General features: G+C 40.9%; 1 protein-coding gene across 2 annotated transcripts in view; it reads right to left on the bottom strand.

Annotated features, from left to right (window-relative positions):
* Positions 1-777: 777 nt before the first annotated feature.
* Positions 778-20,673, bottom strand: part of INTS7 (integrator complex subunit 7) — an 81,908-nt gene continuing 62,012 nt past the window's right edge. Inside the window, exons 14-21 of one of the 2 annotated variants that reach the window (XM_040263118.1) lie at positions 16,627-16,821; positions 15,960-16,063; positions 14,663-14,731; positions 10,554-10,686; positions 7,128-7,226; positions 5,580-5,765; positions 1,987-2,293; positions 778-1,915 (exon numbers count right to left, since the gene is read on the bottom strand). In XM_040263118.1, coding sequence (XP_040119052.1) covers positions 2,003-2,293; positions 5,580-5,765; positions 7,128-7,226; positions 10,554-10,686; positions 14,663-14,731; positions 15,960-16,063; positions 16,627-16,821 — 1,077 coding nt within the window. In that variant the 3' untranslated portion in view covers positions 778-1,915; positions 1,987-2,002. Of the gene's footprint in view, positions 2,294-5,579; positions 5,766-7,127; positions 7,227-10,553; positions 10,687-14,662; positions 14,732-15,959; positions 16,064-16,626; positions 16,822-20,673 lie in introns of both variants that reach the window. The other variant, XM_040263117.1, reaches the window with a different exon arrangement.

The raw sequence follows: 20,673 nt of genomic DNA on the forward strand, positions 1-20,673 counted from the left end.
CTCTATAGTACACCAAATCCATGCATTTATAACTACAGCTATCAAAAGACTATCTTTCAAGAACATAAAATACAGGAACTGGGTGAATTTGTTTACAAAATTTGCTTCTTTTCTGGAAAATTCTGCCTCGAAATGGTATCAGAAACCTGAAAGTTTCATTCTGTAAAGTTTCATTCTAAAAATAGCCACTTAAAAAAAAAAAAAGGATTTTCCCCAATTCAAGGAACATTTTTTGGTCTTTAGTCTTTTAGATAACTGAACTCTAGACTGGAGTCAAGAGGTCCCCTCTAATCCAGTCATTTTACAGACAAGGACACTGAAGTCTAGAGAAATGACACGACTTGCGCAGCTCACTGGGCTCACTCACCAGGGGGACCCAGGCTCCACCACACCGGGTAGAGGCGGAGCGGTCCCGCACCCATCCCCACTCTCTTCCGGCAAGTCTCCAGGTGTGCGTGCTGAGGCGTGGTCACACCTGTGCAGTGTACATCTGGGCTGCATCTAAAGCTCATCACGCACACTGGACACAGTGGATTTACACACATTTTATGACAACGCCCAGGCCACTGGCAGAAGTGCTGCACTGGGACAACCGTTCATGAAGCCAAGAGATCTTAGAGGGACCCAAGTTACCTGCCCATCAGTTTCACCAGTTCCAGTGCCCCCCCCACCCCCCACGCACATTACACATACACACAAATCCTGTAAATTCATTCTTTTCTTTAAACGCTACCCTTCCTTTAAGCCAACATCAACTTTAAAGAGAAAAAGGCAAAATGAGCAAAGAAATTGAGATTTATTTTAAAAGAAAACTTCCAGGAATGTGCCCTGCACTTCATCTTGGGAGCAGCTCCCGGCCCAAGTGCCCTTTTCAGCAATGTCTGCAATCTTGTGATCCCTGATGTCTAGAAATCATGATCCCAAAGCACCGAATGATCCCAAATCAGGAAGGAACAGTTAAATGACATCTAGGACACTGTGCTCGGACAAGAAAGTCTATTATTATTACTTTTATAATGATTTTCAACCAGTATTGAGACAGGAAAAAAGGGAGCTTTCTGGCCTAACCAGAAAACATCTATTCCCTGAGCATTCCAAGTCACTGAGGTTGTATTATAAAGGGTCTGCTATTTCTAGACGATTAAGTGTAGCATTACCTAATGTGCCAAGAAGAACTTAAACCAATCAAAGGAAAGGATCTGCCCTCCTAACTTAAAATATTAAGATACTAAATGTGGGTGATTTTTTCACTCTTAAGAAACAAACAAAAAGTCTGTATTCTATATAATCACACACATATTAGAAAAAACAAATTATTAATTTCCAATCTTTCTATGTAATTGTTAGCTGCTGTTTGGGTCAACTAAATACTAAAACAATAAATTAATATTGCTTTAGCAGGGAAAAGATAGGTAAATAGTTGAAATAATATGGCAGGATGTTTCAATTCTGCCGGACCAGTCACGCTCAGAACCCACAAGACCAGATGTTTCAGGGGACACTTTCAACTCCAACCAACTATGGGAGGACTCTGTGTCTATACCCTGTGTAAACCCAGCACCTACTGATCAGAACTAGGATTTCCCAAGTCCTAGCTCAGAATTAGAGGTCTATGTCAGGCAGCAAGTGATATATTTTGGTAGAAAAGCAGTCAAATTTACTAATTCAATGATCCCAATATGTGACTTTTCCTGAAAGAAAAAGAAAAGGCTCAGCCACAATAAAAGCAATCACAGCAAAACAACAAGTGTTAAAGATGAGATGAAGGGCTTGGTGGGAGAAGCAGGAAAAAATAAAAATCCTTCTGGTTAGGACCCCAATTATTTCTTAAACTAAATTTTTAAGAAAAAAACATTTTTTCCCCCAGAATGTTACATTACAGAAACTGATGAATAAATGGATTCTGCATTCTAACGTTCGTATCTTAATCCACAAGAAAAAGCAAACTATCTTTGCCCAGCTGATCCGTCCCTGGGAGGTCTGCAGTGCGTCGGCTGTGTGGCTAAAACCGTGTGTAGGCATTTCGCTGCTGTTGCTGTTGCAGCGGCTGCTGGGCCTGCTGCTGCTGCTGTAGGCGAATCTGCTGGGAGTAAGGGTCCTCCAGGGATTTCACAAATATGGTAGTTCGGGGACCAGTCTTCCACACGATACCGTTGGCATCTTTCACCGAAGATTCCACCGTAATGTTGTGAGTACCAAGAATGGCGAAGTTCAACAGAAATTGAGTACTAAAGTAATCGTTATGAGGCTCAACCCTCTGCTCCATCTCATTGGTCATATTGTCAATGGGTATCTGGAATGAAAAAATTGTTAAATGACAGCAACAGCTGACATGTATAGAGGGGCATGCTATGAGCCAGCCCTGGTGATAAGAGAGCACTGTTTAACCCTTGCAAACAAGCAAGAGGTAGGTATTACTATGATCCTTGCTTCATGAATGAGGAAACTGAGGCAGGGAGGTTGGGTAACTTCTCTGAGGCCACACAGCTAACAAGTGGGGCAGCGGGGATCTGAACCCAGGCAGGCTGACTCCAGGGCCTCCATGCTCCATTATCAGATGATAATGCCTCCTCACTGTCCTTGAGCAGAAGGGGCTGCCTCTACCTTCTCAGACGCGGGCCCGTCTGTTTTGCGACGGAGTTCAGAACATGCCACCCCAAGTAGGCTGCTGAGGCAGAGTTAAGGGTACTTGAAAAACAACAGATACAGAAAGGGCTTTCTGATCTGCCCCACACACTCCTTTTTTTAACCTAAAACACACGTCAAATTCTCCATGAGAAAGGTAACCTCCCTGCACAAGGAATAGAAGACCAGCCTTAGCACCAGAGCCTGGGAATCACTGAGACGGAGTTGTACAGACCCACCTCTGAAGAGAACCCTCACCTTCCACCGGTCTCTCCGCACTGTCCCAAGAAATCTCCTAGCCTTACGGTCTTCCTGACTTACTGCCTCTAGTCTCAAACCCCCGTCTTGTCATTTTGTCAAAAATACATTGCTTCTGGGTCTAAAAAAAGGCATTTAAGTTTCCTGTCCTGGTCACTTCTTTGGTCTCCATCCTTCTGTGAAGACGCCCATATATGTGTGAAATGCTAATAAAACTGGCCTGCTTTTCTCCCATTAATCTGCCTTCATGTCAATTCAATCTTAGGCCCAGCTGGAGACCCTGAGGGTAAAGAGAAAGTTCTCTTCTCCATACACTTGCCAGATTAACTCCAACCCAATTTCCATCTTTCTTGACCCTGTGAAGAGCGATTCTAAAGAAAGAGGATGCAAAGATCTTTTTCAGGGAGATTAAAATCTAGACGACAGAAGAACAACATAATGCTTAGTAAATATATAGTTTCCCTCCAAATTCTAGCTAGCAGTGATTCCTCCTTTAACAAATTGACTCTGTTTTTTTTTTTTCAATATATATATATATATTTTTTGGTGTGGACCATTTTTAAATCCTTTAATTTGTTACAATATTGCTTCTGTTTTATGTTTTGGGTGTTTGGCCCTAAGATATGTGAGAGTTTAGCTCCCTGACTAGGGGTCGAACCTGCACCCCCTGCTTTACAAGGTGACGTCTTAACCATTGGACTCCTAGGGAAGTCCCAACAAATCAGTGTCTTGTTCAGACTGTCAGTATAATATATTATGAAACACATTGATTATTATATTATGAACACATTGATTCACTTATTTAGCTAGATATTCAAACCTCTGTCCTTCACAGAACAGAATAACACCTGTGGATGTACCCTTACCTGTACCCAAGACGAAGTATGTCAAGAGTGACACTAATTCTAAGAATGCATATAGAGGTAATCAGAATGAATATTTGACCTGATGGCTCTATGTTTCTGTGTGTTTTTGTTGTATGATTAATTATATAAATGTGCCCTGAAGCTTTGGGTCTCTGTAGGCAGTTATCATGAGGTCAGTTTTCCGAAGACACTGATGTTACATTAATGAAATGAAGTTGCCAACCAATTCAAGATCTCAGACTTATCTGTAAGTCCTTTTTTGTTTTTTATTTGCACATTCAAATTCTGTAGGATGTTTATTTCCCTAAAGAATATGCCCACCAAACAAGAACTTCCTTAAAAGGACCAGAAATAGGCCTAGGAGGCAACCTGATCCCTCTAAACGGATGATGCATCTTAAGCTACAAACTCACTACAAGTCAAAGCAATCACGTACCACCTGGTTTCTTAATATCAGCTTTTTCACTTTCAGCATGTCTCTTGAGAGGAAAGTCAACAATGAAAAGACACCTCGATTTAAATGTATGTTTTTTAAAAAACAGAAATCACCACTGTTCTTTCAAACTCAAAATGAGCAGAGAGCTGCAGACAGGGATAAGCTAACTATGTAAATTCTCGTTATGATCTTCTGTGAGTGACAACAGAGATCACTGCAACAACACAATAAATAATTTTTTCCTTATTCACCACATACCTACTGAATGGCCACATAAGGTGCCGCACTTTATGCCATGGAAGTCAAAAGAGAGGGAGGGAATGAAGACAGAGCCTTCTCAGGGTGGGCACAGAGCCCCCAGAAAGAGAGAGTCACCAAAGTAAGGAAAGCAGTGATGACTTACACCAGACATTCCCTTGGCTGTTATTTTATATCTTTACTGATACCCCATTTTCCTTGTTCTGGACCTCAGTTCACGGATGCCGACAAATAAACCAAACTGGGCATTTAAACAACTCTGTTCATACAACTGCGCATTTGTTCCCTTGTTCCACTTACGATGAATAAATCTCCAAGCAACTGGCAAGAGATGTCTATAAAGACAGAACATTTTACATTTGGAACGTTGGTGTCTCATGGGCACAGATTCAGAATCTTAGCTTTGACTAACAAAGTAAGCATGATTTTGGCTAATCTACCTCATGATTTCTCAAAGCAGCACATTCCTAGGTCTAAATCCTTAACAAGAGGTTTTACTTCATCTGATCATTGCATATCAACATAGTAATTTTTTTTTTTGAACATGCTAAAATTTACTTAAAGGAAAAAGAAACAGATGTGTTCTTTTGGGGTCAAAGGGTTAGGGAGAAGTTATTCCCCACTCCTGATGCTTCCCTCCATGTGGAGGAACCTTTCATTAGATGAACAGTACCTGTCTGTAGGGGAGAAGGTGAATGCTACTGATTGGTAGGTTGTGGGGTGGGGGCTGGACTTGGGGTGCTAAGCACCTTCTCCCTCCCTTCTCCTTTGGGCTTCGGGGTACTGCTCCTCCCAGTTTCACAGGGGCAGGCTCTTTTGTGTACTGGTGGAGGCCGGTGGGAGAACACAATTCAGAGCTACAAGGCTAGGCAGTCCTTGCTGCCAGGAACCGAGCTAGGTTCCCCCAGCTCTAACAGGGGTGGCACTCCATTGCCTGGATGCTTTGTCTGTCAACTGGTTCCGGCAGGGAAAAGAGAAATGTTGCTGGTCAGCTCCCTCACACCACAATAAGTGCTTTTAGCTTATGTCCATCTGTGTCCTTTGGGAGGTGTAAGTACTGTCTGCTCGACCATGGAAAACTTCCATCAGTGAGTTGATAAGACCCGCATCACAACTCTGCCTCTTTTCTACATTACCTTGTAGTCCTGCCCGGATTTACTTTGCAGCGTGGAGGACACGTTCAGACAGACGGACTGAATTCTGCGGAAGAGTCCGGGTTTAGACCCGTGCTGGACGACCCCCTCTACCTTCAGCGCCAGCTGCTGGTTACTCTGGACCGCGATGGGCTCTGCAGGGTTCCGGGGGGACGGTGACAGGGCAAGCTGGAAAGCAAACACCAAAAAGAATGCTCACAACCGAAAGCAAGCTTCCTTCCAACACACACACCTGTGCTATTCGCTGATCACAGATTAAAATGGTCCTTGCACACAGAGACACACATCCCCCTTTAATGGCCTGACTGTGCTGGGACGACCAGACAGTTGTGCCTTTAAAGTCTACGGCTCCTTATCCCCAGTGCCTCTTTTAAAATACCAATTTTTGTTTGTTTATTTGAATTTACCCCCAACAGAGGGGAACAGAGGCTTACAGAACAGTAAGGGCCCTTCTCTCCCAATTTCTGAGGTGGGGCACTTCTTTGACAATGAACCGACTCCAGCAGGGAAATGCACTATGGAAATTTTCATGTGCAGTTGTGGTCTCTTTGGCCTCAGGTAATTTTAAACAGACTAAATTCAAATGCAAATGACTCCAAAATTCTAGGATTACATACACCACCAAGTCACCATGGTATAAAAGTCAATTTCCAAAAAAAAAAAAAAAGTCAATTTCCAATGAAATTTTTTTTAAGCCAAAGACATTTTTAACCTCACTAGTTTTTCTTTCAAAAACATATTAAGAATCCTAAATACACTTTAATTACAGAAAGTTCAAATCTTACTTAAATAAAATGAGGGAAGAAATTGGGTCTTTTTGATAATGTTGAGCCACTAAACTAATCAACCCTGGAGACATGGTGCCTTTAGGACTTCTTATCTAGATAATCAATTTTCCTTATTATTCATGTCATTCTGAAATGGAATGTTCTATCATCTGCAGTCAAAAACATTCAAATGGCTCCAAAAGTACACTGAGGACATTTACTGATATGGATAATCCAGGGAATCTCTTGAAAGCGACAATTCTCCTCTTTCCCAACAATTTCATTCTTTGAATCAAAACAGCTTTTAAATTTTGAGTGGCTTAAATACTTTAAAATACTAACTCTACTCAGTGACCAGCTCCTCAAAACTTGTTATTCACAGACAAAAGTGCTCTGGAGGTAGGGCTGGTAATGTTTCACTGGACCTGATTCATTCTAAGTTGGGTCTGAACAGGCTGATTAGACATGGATTCAGCTCAAGATCCTTGTGGGCTACTATGATGAATACCACTCGAATCATTCTTGAAGACAGGTCAGAACTCCAGGTACCCAAATGTCTATCACACTGCATTGGGTGCTGTCAGGTAAGAAAGGAGAGGAGAAGGTTTAACTCCTAAATCAGTTGATAAAGGAAAGGCTTACAACGGAAGAGTGTAAGTTTTATCTAAACCAAAGGTAAGATCCTGAAACAGAGCTCTGGCCCTTGTCATCTTCAGAAGAAGGTATTAAACTACATTAAACCTGAGTGTTTGTCCTATATTACCTTGATGCTGGTAGACTGAAGTTTCTGGAAAAAATATCTCTGAAATGAAAGAGGAACTTTCAGCAAAGAAATGATGGCATTGCAGAGGCATGCTGTATGCTGGGGGGGGAAAAAAAAAAAGAAAAATGAAGTGAAAATAAATTTCCAAATTTCATCAATGAATAGTTACTTTCAGGAAGAAGTTTAAAAACTTCAAATGTTCATGATTATTACAAAAGTACACACCAAGCAGGTTAACAGAGACAACACTTAGGAACTCATACATCTGTCAAATCACTCTTGCTGAGGTCAGAGATTTATAGCCCTTGGGCCCACCCCCACAGGTATGTTAGTTGCAGGTAACTATCAACGTGCCAGTCTGGAGACGTGAAATCACATCTCATAGCACATGGTCTGATAATCACATGGCATGGTTAGCACCCTGCTAGGAGGACTAGTCCATCTCCAATACCTTCTTCATTGCAAACCCAGTACTTTTCAGCCTTTGGATGTTCCTGGCATTTCTGTGGCTCCTGACAATGGTCCTCTTCCGCGGGATGCCCCTTCACGGCCCCTGCCCTCACTTTTTCTGCCTGCTCCCTTCTCCCATTTTCCTCCCTAAGATTCTCTTCCTTTGCTTGCTCCTTCAGTGTTGACACTTCAGTCCTTTTGTCTTCTCGGTCCACTTGTTCTTCACAGGCAATTTTCTTCACTCCCAGGACATGAAGAATCTCTACATCATGACAACTTCCATGCATCGCAATCTATCTCCTTCTGACACCAGACCTATTATCCAACTGTCCAGGTTTGACAGGTTTAAAAACAAAAACTTCACCTCTCCCACTGTCCCTCCATATTCTGTCTCAGTAAAGTATCAACCACTTGTGCACATGGTCACCCAAGCTGGAAACCCAGAGGTCATGTCTGCATCCTCTCACATTTGATTTAAAGAAAACAAAAAACAAAACCAAGCCTTGAAAATATTACACCTAAGTAATCTTTATGTATCTGTTCTTCTCATTCTTACTCCCATTTTATCAGTGTGGCCCTTACTTTGGATTACTGCAAAAGTCTTATAACCACCCTTCTTCTAATTCCATGCCATCCAGGCCATGACCTGTTCTGTTTCTATAGAGCCATAATGTGCAGTCTTAGCTTAACCACTTCTCTCCCACCCCCATGTAAAATTCCTAAAGAGTGCCCCCAATGCCTATGGGACAAGGTCCAAACTCCTTAAGACTGTGTTCAAAGCTTTTTGTCATCTGGCCTCTGCCCACCTCTCTAGTCCCGAGCCTGGACATTGTACTGCATCAATAACACACTGTTCCCAGGAGACGTCATGCTATTTTCTGTCTCTGCTTTAGAACGTATCGCCTTTCTGCCGCGAATTCTCCACACTTCCTTACCTGCCTGGAAAACCCATGTGCAAGCATATCTCTCTGGCTCGCACCCTCACCTGTTCTCCCCACCCTTCAACATGAATTACTTTCTTTTTTGTGCTACAGCTCTACTTTGCACAGAGCTCTACCACTGCACAAGACCTGTATTTGCTTACAGAATCTTTCTTTCTTATCAGGCTATGGACAACTGGAGGGAAGATCCTTTGTCATTTTTCTATTCCTAGGATTCAAAAAATACTTGTTGAACTGCATTTTGGGTTCAGAAAGTACCAACTCTATAAAAGACAATTTGGAAAGGGAATCAAGATTTAGTAACCACTCCTTTTATGCCGGGCCAGACAATGTGCTAGGCATTAGGCATTATCTCACTTAAACTTCACAAAAACTCTATGAGGTAGATATTTTTCCACCTCACAGAAAAGGATATTAGAAATCTGCCTCAAATCATGACCTGCTGATTGGCAGCAGTAGAACTTGACCCGAGGGGTCTTCTCTTATATTGCATACCTACTGAGCAGAAAATTCCCATTTCTTCCATTATATTCAGTGGATTCAAATGTATCAAACTCAAGTTACTGTGTGACATGTATTTAACTTCTTAGGGTGGAGCTTAGAGGAAATGCAAAAATATTTTAACCAATGTCTCACACAAATATGTCTATTTTCTACAAAGATTATCTTTACAACCTTCCTTAAGCAACCAATTTCAGTATCAAACAGCTACCTATGTCATTTCAATTCAGCATATATGTACTGACAATCCAATGTGGACAGCAGTGTGGAAAGCAGAGTGTCTAACCTTGGTATCTAACCTGACTCTCTAATGACACATCCTGCCAGTTTCTTCTAAAACGCTTGATGAATGACGAGTTCAGAATGCGGGGAGCAGGAGTCGGAAGAGAGCTACAGGGAGTCAGCACCCACGTGCGGGCAGCGCAAGGGACACCTCCAGGGTGGGAAGTTCAAAGACAGTGCTGCGGGCTGACGTGCTGCGGGCTGACGTGCTGCTGTGTCCAGACCCACATGCTGAAGCCCCAACTCCCCATGTACTGATACCTGAGGGTGGGCCTTTGGGAGGTCCTTAAGTTTTGATGCGGACATGAGGGTGGGGCCCCCGTTACAGGAGAAGAGAAAAAGAGATAGAGCCTCCTCTCCCTCCAGTTCTTGAGGACACAGTGAGAAAGCAGCTGGCAGGCTGGCATGAGAGCCCTACCATGAAACAGGCTGGCTGGCACCCGGATTCTGGACTTTTCAGCCTCGAGAACTGTGAGAAAATGGCTACTGCTTAAGCTACCATGTCTATTTTTTTTTAATAGGAACCTGAGTTGAATATGACACTGGAGAAATGGCCAGACAAGCAGGAGGAAATCTGGGTGAGAGTGTCAAGTGTCTTCTGTGACTGGAAAGTCAGGGGATAAAGAGCAGGTGCTCAACAGAACCAAAGGCACCAGAGATTCAGCAGGCTAAGTGGCCAGGTATACTAAGATGGCCAGGTGTACTAAGGGACCGCACCGGCATCGCCTGGCAGGAACTGATTTACTGACAGTCAGACAATAAGCCCAGCTCTTTCTGTTTTAATTGGCTAGTGGTTTTTAACCCTCGTGTCATGACAGAATCACCGGGGAGCTTTTAAAAATACTAATGTCTGGGCCTCGCAGAGATTCAAAGATAACTGGTTTGTGGTGGGGCCTGGATATTGATGTATTTTTAAAAAAAGCTTCCCAAGTGACTCTAGAATGTAGCCAAGATTGAGAACAATTGCCATCTCAGTTAAACAGTTTAAAAAAGGGGAAAAATAGTTTTATCTGCATTCTGGTAGAGCAGATTTGACATGTTTGTGTGACTACGTAGCCACTACAGATGTGTTAAGTAGCAGCTTTCACGGATTACCATCCTCACAACAACCATGCCGCAACCACCGTACTAACCCTGTTACAAAAGAGGCACAGAGAGGTTAATGTGCTGAAGTCACAACACAGTAAGTGCCAGAGACGGACAAAAACTCACTTCCACATAAAAAAACCTCAATGAAACAAATGTGACTTGCCATGTAAGAAACAGGGGTATATTTCCGATTGAGCGATTCCACCTCCTCCAAGACATGATTATAGACAGACATCATTCTTCTCTCATATTCACTATCAGCATGGGCTGCTCCTGTAGACCCATATTCCTGGAAACTGAAGTCAAAAATTAGTATCAATGAATCAACGAAAACAATAATTTAATGTCAAAATGTGTCAGGTACTTTCCACACACTCATTTAATCTTTAAAATAACAAAGCAGACACTGCAATTTCCATTTCACAGATGAGAAAACCGAGGCTTGGAGATGTTAAGTGATTTGCCTTCAGTCACAATAAGTGACAAGCTGGAATGCAAATCCAGACCTGATTTCAAATTATACAAGTCTTAATCACTTTGGTTGTTAGCTAGATGAAAAATGTTTAATTAATAATTGTTCCTGCCATGAGGTGAAACAGACAGAAGATATCTGAAAAGGTAACTATTAATAAAGCCAGCAGACAAGGGCCAAATAACCAATAAAGATATGCAAGTCATTAGGTTATGGAAGGAGTTGAGGAATGTCATAGAAGACATCAATCTTGGACAAATCACTACACAAGTAGCAAGGATAAGATGTGAAGAGATGAAAAGTGTGGATGGCATTCACAGCTGGGAAAATGGCATGAATCGAAAGCAAGCAGGTGAAATGCTCAAGAACGGTCAGCAGAGAGCTACCATATGGAACATGCTAGAAAAAGTTTAATCCAGATTTCTTCAGTTTTCTCTCTACTGCCTCAAACCCAAAGATATTTTTGGAAGTATTTCTAAACGGGAAGAGGTGGCAAAACTGCATTCTAACTAAACTTCAACAGGGCTATTAGAAAATGCAATACAGGTAACTATGTTGTGTTAATACTACTCTTATCACTCCCTTATTATCCTTTTAATGCCTACTATGCACAAGGTACTTCATCTAGGTACTTTATGGAGGTTTTTCACTTAACCAACACAACCACTCTTAAGAGACAGGCATCATTACTTATCTATAGTTTACGCATCAGAGGCTCAGGGAGATGAAATCACATGTCTGTATTCATACAGCTAGGAGTGAGTCTTAAGGGATTGGCTCACTCCTAGCTGTAAGCGCATGAGTATCCGGCTGGCTCCCAAGCTTTGCTCCCTACTCTGTACTACATCTTAAGTTGCATTAAGACAAGAACCAAGCCTCATCTACAATGATGGACTTTAAGGAAAACTACCCCACACACTGAAGCATGATTTTAGAGTCTTTGACAAAGTGACCTAATAAAAGGGTAAAAAACCAGAATACACTGTTCCACCTTCAATACAAAAGGAGTATCCCTTTACTTAAAAATGAATTTTACTAAGATATGTTACAAAATCACAAAAGTGCACCTTTCCTAGTCAGATCCCTACTTTTGGCCCCCAGTAACCACTGCAGATGGTGACTGCAGCCATGAAATTAAAAGATGCTTACTCCTTGGAAGAAAAGCTATGACCAACCCAGACAGCATATTAAAAAGCAGAGACATTACTTTGCTGACAAAGGTCTGTCTAGTCAAGGCTATGGTTCTTCCAGTCATGTATGGATGTGAGAGTTGGACTATAAAGAAAGCTGAGTGCTGAAGAATTGATGCTTTTGAACTGTGGTGTTGCAGAAGACTCTTGAGAGTCCCTTGGACTGCAAGAAGATCCAACCAGTCCATTCCAAAGGATATCAGTCCTGGGTGTTCATTGGAAGGACTGATGCTGAAGCTGAAACTCCAGTACTTTGGCCACCTCATGCGAAGAGCTGACTCATTGGAAAAGACCCTGATGCTGGGAGGGATTGGGGGCAGGAGGAGAAGGGGATGACAGAAGATGAGATGGCTGGATGGCATCACTGACTCGATGGATGTTAAGTTTGAGCAAGCTCTGGGAGTTGGTGATGGACAGGGAGGCCTGGCATGCTGCAGTCCATGGGGTTGCAAAGCGTCGGACATGACTAAGTGACTGAACTGACTGAATATTCCACTGTATGGATATACTACAATTTATTTGCTCACCCGTCTGTCGACATATTTGGCTCCTTCCAATTTTTGTTGTTATAAACAAAGCTGCTAAGAAAATGTGTGTATAGGTCTCTGTAAAAATATGTTTTTCTCTTAAGTAAGCAGGCATAGAACTGGTGGTCATATGGTAACTACCAAACAGTTTTCAAAGTAGCTGAATCATTTTGTAGTCCCAACAATATATGAATTCAAGCTCTTCCACAGCTAATTAATACTTGGCATTATAGGGCTTTTTTTTTTTTTCATTATAGGGCTTTTTAACTTTAGCTATTCTAGTGGGTGTAAGTTTATCTCACTGTGATTTTAATTTGCATTTTCCTGATATTTAATGATACTAAGCATCTTGTCATGTGCTTATTGGACATTAATATGTCTTCTTTTTTGAAGTGTCTCTTCAAATCTCTTGTCAAGAGCTTTTCTGGTGGCCCAAGGCTAAAGAATCCACCTGCCAATGCAGGGGACACAGCTTCGATCCCTGATCCAGGAAGATCCCACAGGTCGTGAAGCCACTAAGCCCATGCCCCCCAGTTACTGAGCCTGTGCTCTAGAGCCCAGGAGCTGCGACTACTGAAGCTAGAGCACCCTACAGCCTGTGCTCTGCAACAAGATAAGCCTCCTCAATGAGAAGCCCACAAACCACACCTGGAGAGGACCTCCGCTTGCCCCGACTAGAGAAAAGCCTGAGCAGCAACGAGAACCCAGCACAGCTAAATAGATTTAAAAAAAAAAAAAAAAAAAATTCTTGTTAATTCTTAAAAATTGGGTTATCTTGAGTTGTACAGTTTCCTTAATATTCTGAACACAAGAACTCTGACAGAGTATGTTTGAGAATATTTTCACCCTGAAACCTATCTTTTCATTTTCTTAGTGGCATCTTTCAAAGAGCAGAAGTTTAAATTTTTAAATCCAATTAAACAAATTTTTCTTGATGGTAACTATTTGTGTCCTTGCTGACCTCAAGGTCATGGAGATTTTCTCTCATGCAGTATTCTAATAGTTTGGAATGAATCAGGTAAGTGGGAAAAAAACAGCCAAGTGGCCTAGTCTGAGAGTAGACAGGACTTCAAAACAGAAGGCCAGGATTTTGATACTGCCTAGAAAAAAAAAAATGGTTCAATGCTTTAGGATAGAGAAATTTAAAATGCTCTGTTTAAATAGCCAAGACATGGAAACAATCTAAGTGTCTATCGACAGAAGAATGGATAAAGATGCAGTATATATACAATGGGATACTACTCAGCCGTTAAAGAGAATGAAATAGTGCCATCTGCAGCAACATGCATCTGAAGGGTGTGACACTGCGTGAAGCCAGTCAGACAGAGAAGGAGTGTTATCATATGACATCCACTATAGGTGGAATCTAAAAAGAAATGATACAAATGAACTTAAAAAACAGAAAGAGACTCACAGACTTAGAAAACAAACTTATGGTTGCTGGGTTGGGGGGAAGGCATAGTTAGGGAGTTTGGGAAGGTCATGTGCACGCTGCTGTCTTCAAAACAGATAAGCAATAAAGACCTAGCGCACAGCACATGGAATTCTACTCAGGGTCATGTGCCAGCCTGGATGGAAGCAGGGCTTGCGGCATAATGGATACATGGACATGTACAGCTGAGTCGCTCTGCTGTTCACCTGAAACTACCACAACATTGTTAATCAGCTGTACCCCGATACAAAATAACAAGTTAAAGTTCAAAAAATAAATAAATGAATATTATAATAGACATCCTTTCGTAAAAAAATAATAATTAAAAAAATAGAATGCTTCAATTGATAATATACTGAGAAGTAGGGGACATGGGTTTGATCCCTGGTGGGGGACCTAAGATTCCACTTGCCGCAGAGCAACTCAGCCTGCACATCACGACTACTGAGCCTGTGAGCTCCAGAGCCCACGTGCCACGAGAGACGCCCAAGGGCCACGACTACTGAGCCTGCATGCCCAACCAGAGAGTCCGGGCACCACAACAAAAGATCCCACAGGATGCAACAAAGATACTGCACACTACAATGAAGGCCTGAAAGCCAAATAAATCGTGAATATTTTTTAAAAAATGAAAGCCTTAAAAAAAAATACCTTGCTGATTCTGGGTCCAAAATGAGGGCTTCAACTGCATGAGATATCAGTAAACAGCTCTGCTGCTGTCTGAAGTATGTTAAGGTTATATGTTATACATGATAATAGAGAAATGTACTACAGACTTTACATTTGAATATTAAATAAGGCAAGATGAAAATCACCATATTCTTGGTGAAGGTAACTATGTTACTGATTCAAACAGTCTGTGGCAGTTTTGTTTTTTTTTTCCTTTTAAGGGATATATGCTGTCTGTAATAGTTCCAGGAAGGGTGCTTCAGAGGTTCATGTTGGAAAAAGGAACCCAAGCAACAGGATCTGTGATTCACTCACAAAAGCTCTTTATCTTAGATACAGGCGTTTCACTGATAAAAGTTAAAAACCACCACCACAATAAGGGTCTGTAGAGTGGTTACCCTGGAGATTCCTAGGCTGGGAGGGATCTGTTAACCTTCCTGAAATGGTATGCAAACTTTGGGAGGGTATGTGCATATATGCATTTTTCAGAGGAGAGAGTCCGTAGCATTCATTAGGTTTTCCATCGGGTAAGCCAAATTGCCAGAAATTATTGATTTATAGTTCCTACAACTAAAAATCAATGTATCTCTTTACTCTTTTCAAAAAGGATCTAAGGCTGCTAATAAAAAAATATGGAGAACTAAAGATGGCTTAAGGAACAAAAGTGATGACTGAAACAACTTGACTATATCACTAATAAGGTTGATGGAATCTAGGGTTGTTAGCTGTGAAGAAAAGAAGGTGAGGCAAGAGAAAAAATGGCTCTCTGGTGCAAAAATGTTCTGTAACTTAAGTGAGCACAAAGACCTCAACACTGATCAGACCTTGGTTTTGGATGCTCTTCTCAAGAGGGAGAATGACCATCCACCATTGAGTTACCACCTTTTAAAAAGCTTGGTTGAAAAAGAAAAGTATAATTATACTGTTCATACTAGATTTCAAAAAGAAAAAATCATTACTTACAGTAGATTTATGGGCTTCCCTGGTGGCTCAACTAGTAAAGAATCCACCTGCAATGCGGGAGACCTGGGTTCAATCCCTGGGTTGGGAAGATCCCCTGGAGAAGGGAACGGCCACCCACTCCAGTATTCTGGCCTGGAGAATTCCATGGACTGTAGTCCATGGGGTCGCAAAGAGTTGGACATGACTAAGCGACTTTCACATTGTAAATCTGTAGGGTTATCTAATGTTTATTTTAGTTAAGCATATCTGAAGTATTTACTCTACATTTAAAAGAATACTTCCGATGAACAAAAAATATCAGGCAAGTTTAGGATACAGTTCTACATTCCTCAAAGTTGCCGAATCAGCATCAAAAGATGCCTGATAAAGATCCCCATATCGGGAAGCAAGGCTTCGGAATTCTTCCATGGACAGCTTCATCTATAAAGAAGGAAAAATATCAATTACGATAAATAAACAAACATGCTATCATTATTGGGTAAATAACACAAAAACTGAAACCTAAGGAAAAAATCCTCAATTAAAAAATGCAAAAAATATTTCAACTCTTTTTCATTTTCAATTCACTCAGGTTTATAAACTGTTGAGAATTAACAAAGGTGGCAAATAAAACCACAAATGGGCATAAGATTATAATAATTTACATACCATGTATAGAAACAAAAACCACTGCATTTTTAGCTTCTTCAAAGTTCTACTAAAATAAATAATAGCTGTGAACATCCCAAAGTTTCTTTAAAATGTATGTCCTTTCTCTTTATATAAATATATAGCATGGGGTGAGGTATCATCAATCATTTTGTCATTTTAATAAGCTTTCATAGCTTGTGTTTTGCAAGACAGATGAGTTTATAAGCATTTGCTGTTGCCTATGAGTCAAACCACTGATTTCTAAATTTCACAATGTTTTTGATCTCACAACTAACCTCAAAAACCTCTGAAGTGTAAATAAAAACTGCCCTGAAAATACAGTTATGACATGCCTGATTGGAGATGCGACCACACCGCTGAAGGTCATTCCCTAAGGTCATGGCAATAGTTGTGGCGATTGCAGGTGGGGGGCTTGTCTTGAGGCTATTACAAGTACAGATAAGTTGAGAGAAGGCTTGTAGAAGGTCAATCCTGAGCTTTACAAATTCACACTGAAAACTTAAAGGATTCAGTGGTGTGCTGGCAGCCTGGGGAATAAAAAAAAAAAAGATATATTTAAGACAAAGTAAACATAAAAGGAAGATGATGAAGGGCAAAGTATTTGTCACAGTCTGTGCAAAAGACCAATAGTTCTAACAGTGATGGATAAACACTTATAACGGGAGGACGTAATACAGAAAGGAAGACACTGTTATTAGCGGCACTCTGAAAATCTAGGTTCCATCAACCCTGAGGATCCTTCCTTCCTACATTTGCCAAGATCTTACAACACGTGGATCAGCTACACTGTCAGCAGTAAGTTCCCATATAAAGGACACTTCATGGACATTACCACTCTCTCCAGATTCCCTTATTACATTCCTACCTTTCTAACCTGAAATTTTCATGCTGGAATCATTAGCAGAATTTTTAAAAGGTGGGAGTGGGGAGAAAAGGAAGGTAAGGGCAGGAGAATTATATTGTTAGATAGTCACTGCTTAAAAAGCACGGTGCTGGTAGAGCTGAGGCAAGGGACAGCCAGATTATGTGGGGCCGGCAAACAACAGGCAAAGTTCTGGATTATGTTTTAAATGTGGTAGAAAGGCAGTTTCAACAACAACAAACAAAGCATGTTGCCTCATGGCTGCTTTCTTCCATGACTAGTCTAGGTCAACTTTATTTTACTTATTTACTAATTTTAAAAACTTTATTTATTTCTGGCTGCACTGGGTCTTTGTTGCTGCACATGGGCTTTCCCTGGAGAGCAGGGGCTACTCTCTAGTTGCAGTGCATGAGATCCTCATTGTAGTGGCTTCTGTTGCAGAGCACGGGTTCTAGGGCTCATGGGCTCCAGAGCTCTGGCTCAGGAGTCGTGGTGCACAGGCTTAGTTGCCTCGTGGCATGTGGGATCTTCTCAGACCAGGGATCGAACCTGGTCCCCTGCCTTGCTGCTGCTGCTAAGTCGCTTCAGTCGTGTCCGACTCTGTGCGACCCCATAGACGGCAGCCCATCGGACTCCCTCATCCCTGGTATTCTCCAGGCAAGAATACTGGAGTGGGTTGCCATTTCCTTCTCTAATGCATGAAAGTAAAAAGTGAAAGTGAAGTCGCTCAGTCGTGTCTGACTCTTAGCGACCCCATGGACTGCAGCCCACCAGGCTCCTCCGTCCATTGGATTTTCCAGGCAAGAGTACTGGGGTGGGGTGCCATTGCCTTCCCCAAGGAAGATTTTTAACCACTGGACCATAAGCAAAGTCTCAAGCCCAGATTAATTTTAAAGTGAATTTCTCATTAGACATTTAGAATGCACAGAGAGGCTACCAAAAAATAGGTTATAACACACAAGTTTCAATGAGAATGAAGAAAAGTCAGGGATAAATCTTAAATAGCGAAGAGCAGCGTCAGCTAGGTAAAGGAGGCAAAGAATTTAAGTCAAGTCAGTGTAGACAGAGAACTAAGACAACCTTTAACTATTTATCAACTGCCCTAGGGAAGAAACTAGCATGGTGTTTTCAACAAAAGGCATATTAAAAATACATTAATTTAACAACAAAGAAAGTACAATGACATCAATTCTCTTCTCTGACATGACTCACTTAAAACATGTGGATGCTGTTTCTTAGTATTTCATACTATTTTTTAGCTGGAGAGTCTGCTTAATTCCGGAGAAGGCAATGGCACCCCACTCCAGTACTCTTGCCTGGAAAGTCCCATGGACGGAGGAGCCTGGTGGGCTGCCGTCTAAGGCGTCACACAGAGTCGGACGCAACTGAAACGACTTAGCAGCAGCAGCAGCTGCTTAATTCTGGAACTTTAAATTTTCAATTCTGGAACCTCAAGGTATGTGACTTGAGGTTCCAGAATTCAGTTACAATATTATACATCTGTCCAAGTATCACATATTGACCTCTGTGAGGTTCTCTCTAGTCTTAAGTGTCAAGTGGTAAGTTTTATTACTTGGCAGCATTTCTATTTTACTCTAGGAAATAACCACTTCCTATATCCTTTACAACAATGTATACTTGCTATAGTATCCCTCTCAGATTGCAAAGCTACCTCTATATAAAATTATATAAGCTAGAGATAATAAATGTAATCAATATATCAAATTCCATGGTTTTCAAACTTTTGGGATGTTTTGTTCTAACTGAAACAGTACAGATTAGGATGTAAAAGAGACTATTTCAATTGTTTTTAATTTCTTGGAGATCTGATTTGCTTTTACAGGAAGATAAATTCCCCTCTCCTCTGCCTCTTATATTCCTACTTGCTATTTTTAATTTATTGCTTGTCAGTAACTTTAGAAGGGTCAGAAACACAAGTAGGTGTATATGATACTGTTATATACAGTGCAGACCATCTTATCAGGCAAAAAATTTGCAACATTGTCCTAACATTCATTATAAAACTGAGAGCAAAGAAAGATGTAGTTATAATGAGAAAGATTTACTGTTAGCCTGGATTTATTTCTGACTAACAAGAAATACATGATTGATGACATAAGATGGCAACTTTGCAAGTTATTGTGCATCTTAGACTGTGGTATACTGAAGGAAAAATACACTAGATATGGTATGCATGTTCAAAAACAGTACAGAAAGGCTAAACTTGTGCTAGAGGTCAAAGACTTTAAAAAGGTAGTATCATCCATGAAAGACAGAAAAACAGATAAAAATAAAATTTAGACTATAGCATGAAGAACAATGCCAATGAGGAATAAAAGGAATATTATTTACTTTTCTTTATGCTGGGGCTAAAGCTTAAATAGAAGTGGGTTGTAAGGTCAGCAGGTAAAGCAAAAATTGTACATAATCACAATTATTCTTGAAAATTCCTCAAGAAAGAATCACCTCCAGTAAATTTAACACTGGTGAAAAAACAGCAAACTCAGAGCTCTTCTCTACTGCTCACTCTGGGGTACAAGCTAATGGAGAAAAACTGCTCACTATTTAAACTGCTATTTTGCTTCCCTATTATTGAAATAGCTTATTTTTTTCTTCATTCTTTTCGTTTTCTTGACTTTTTTTTTTTAAAGCCTAAGTGCTAGTGCTGCGTTACTTGAATCATGTCCAGCTCTGTGAGACCCCATGAACTGTAGCCCACCAGGCTCCTCCATCTGTGGGATTCTGGAGGCAAGAATACTGGAGTGGGTTGGCACTTCTTCCTCAGAAAAAAAAAGGAAAGCCTAAACATAAGAGTTAAGTCTGTGTTAAACACACATATAATACTGCTTCACAGAATTTCTGACTTGTGGTTCATATCCTGATTTCTACATGGATCAGCTAAAAGAAAACTCCCAATGTGGCTGAAAGTAACACTACTTGATAAACTCAGTTTAAAATATTTATATATATTGTGATAAAGAACACGGAACAACCAAGAATGAGCCACAGTGATGGACTTAATGCCCCTAGTAACCACCATCATACTTTTTTGGTAAACTTTTAGTATTTTTAGTATTTTATTCATTTTATTCATTTTTCATAGTTTTATAGTATTAGTAAAAATAATGGTCATTATAAATAAGTATAAAATGGAAGGTGATGACAAAATAACCTCAAGTCTTTCTTGACTCCCACTGTCCCCGCCAAAAACTAGCTAGTATATGGCAAATATCCTTTTCACATGTTATCTTTAGGCATATATTCACTTTGAGGTGGTGGATGGTTTAGTTGCTAAGTCACGGCCGACTCTTGCAACCCCATGGACTAGAGCCTGCCAGGTCCTCTGTCCGTGGGGTTTTCCAGGCAAGAGTACTATAGCGGGGTGCCAGTGCCTTCTCCACCTATTTTCTGTTTCTATGAATCTGACCACTTTCAGTTAAGTGGAATCACACAATATTTGTCTTCTTGTGACTATATTTCACTTAATACAAGCTGTTTTTGAAAGAATAAGCCAAGC

This window comes from Oryx dammah, unplaced genomic scaffold (assembly GCF_014754425.2).
Source record: "Oryx dammah isolate SB20612 unplaced genomic scaffold, SCBI_Odam_1.1 HiC_scaffold_21, whole genome shotgun sequence".
Taxonomy (NCBI): domain Eukaryota; kingdom Metazoa; phylum Chordata; class Mammalia; order Artiodactyla; family Bovidae; genus Oryx; species Oryx dammah.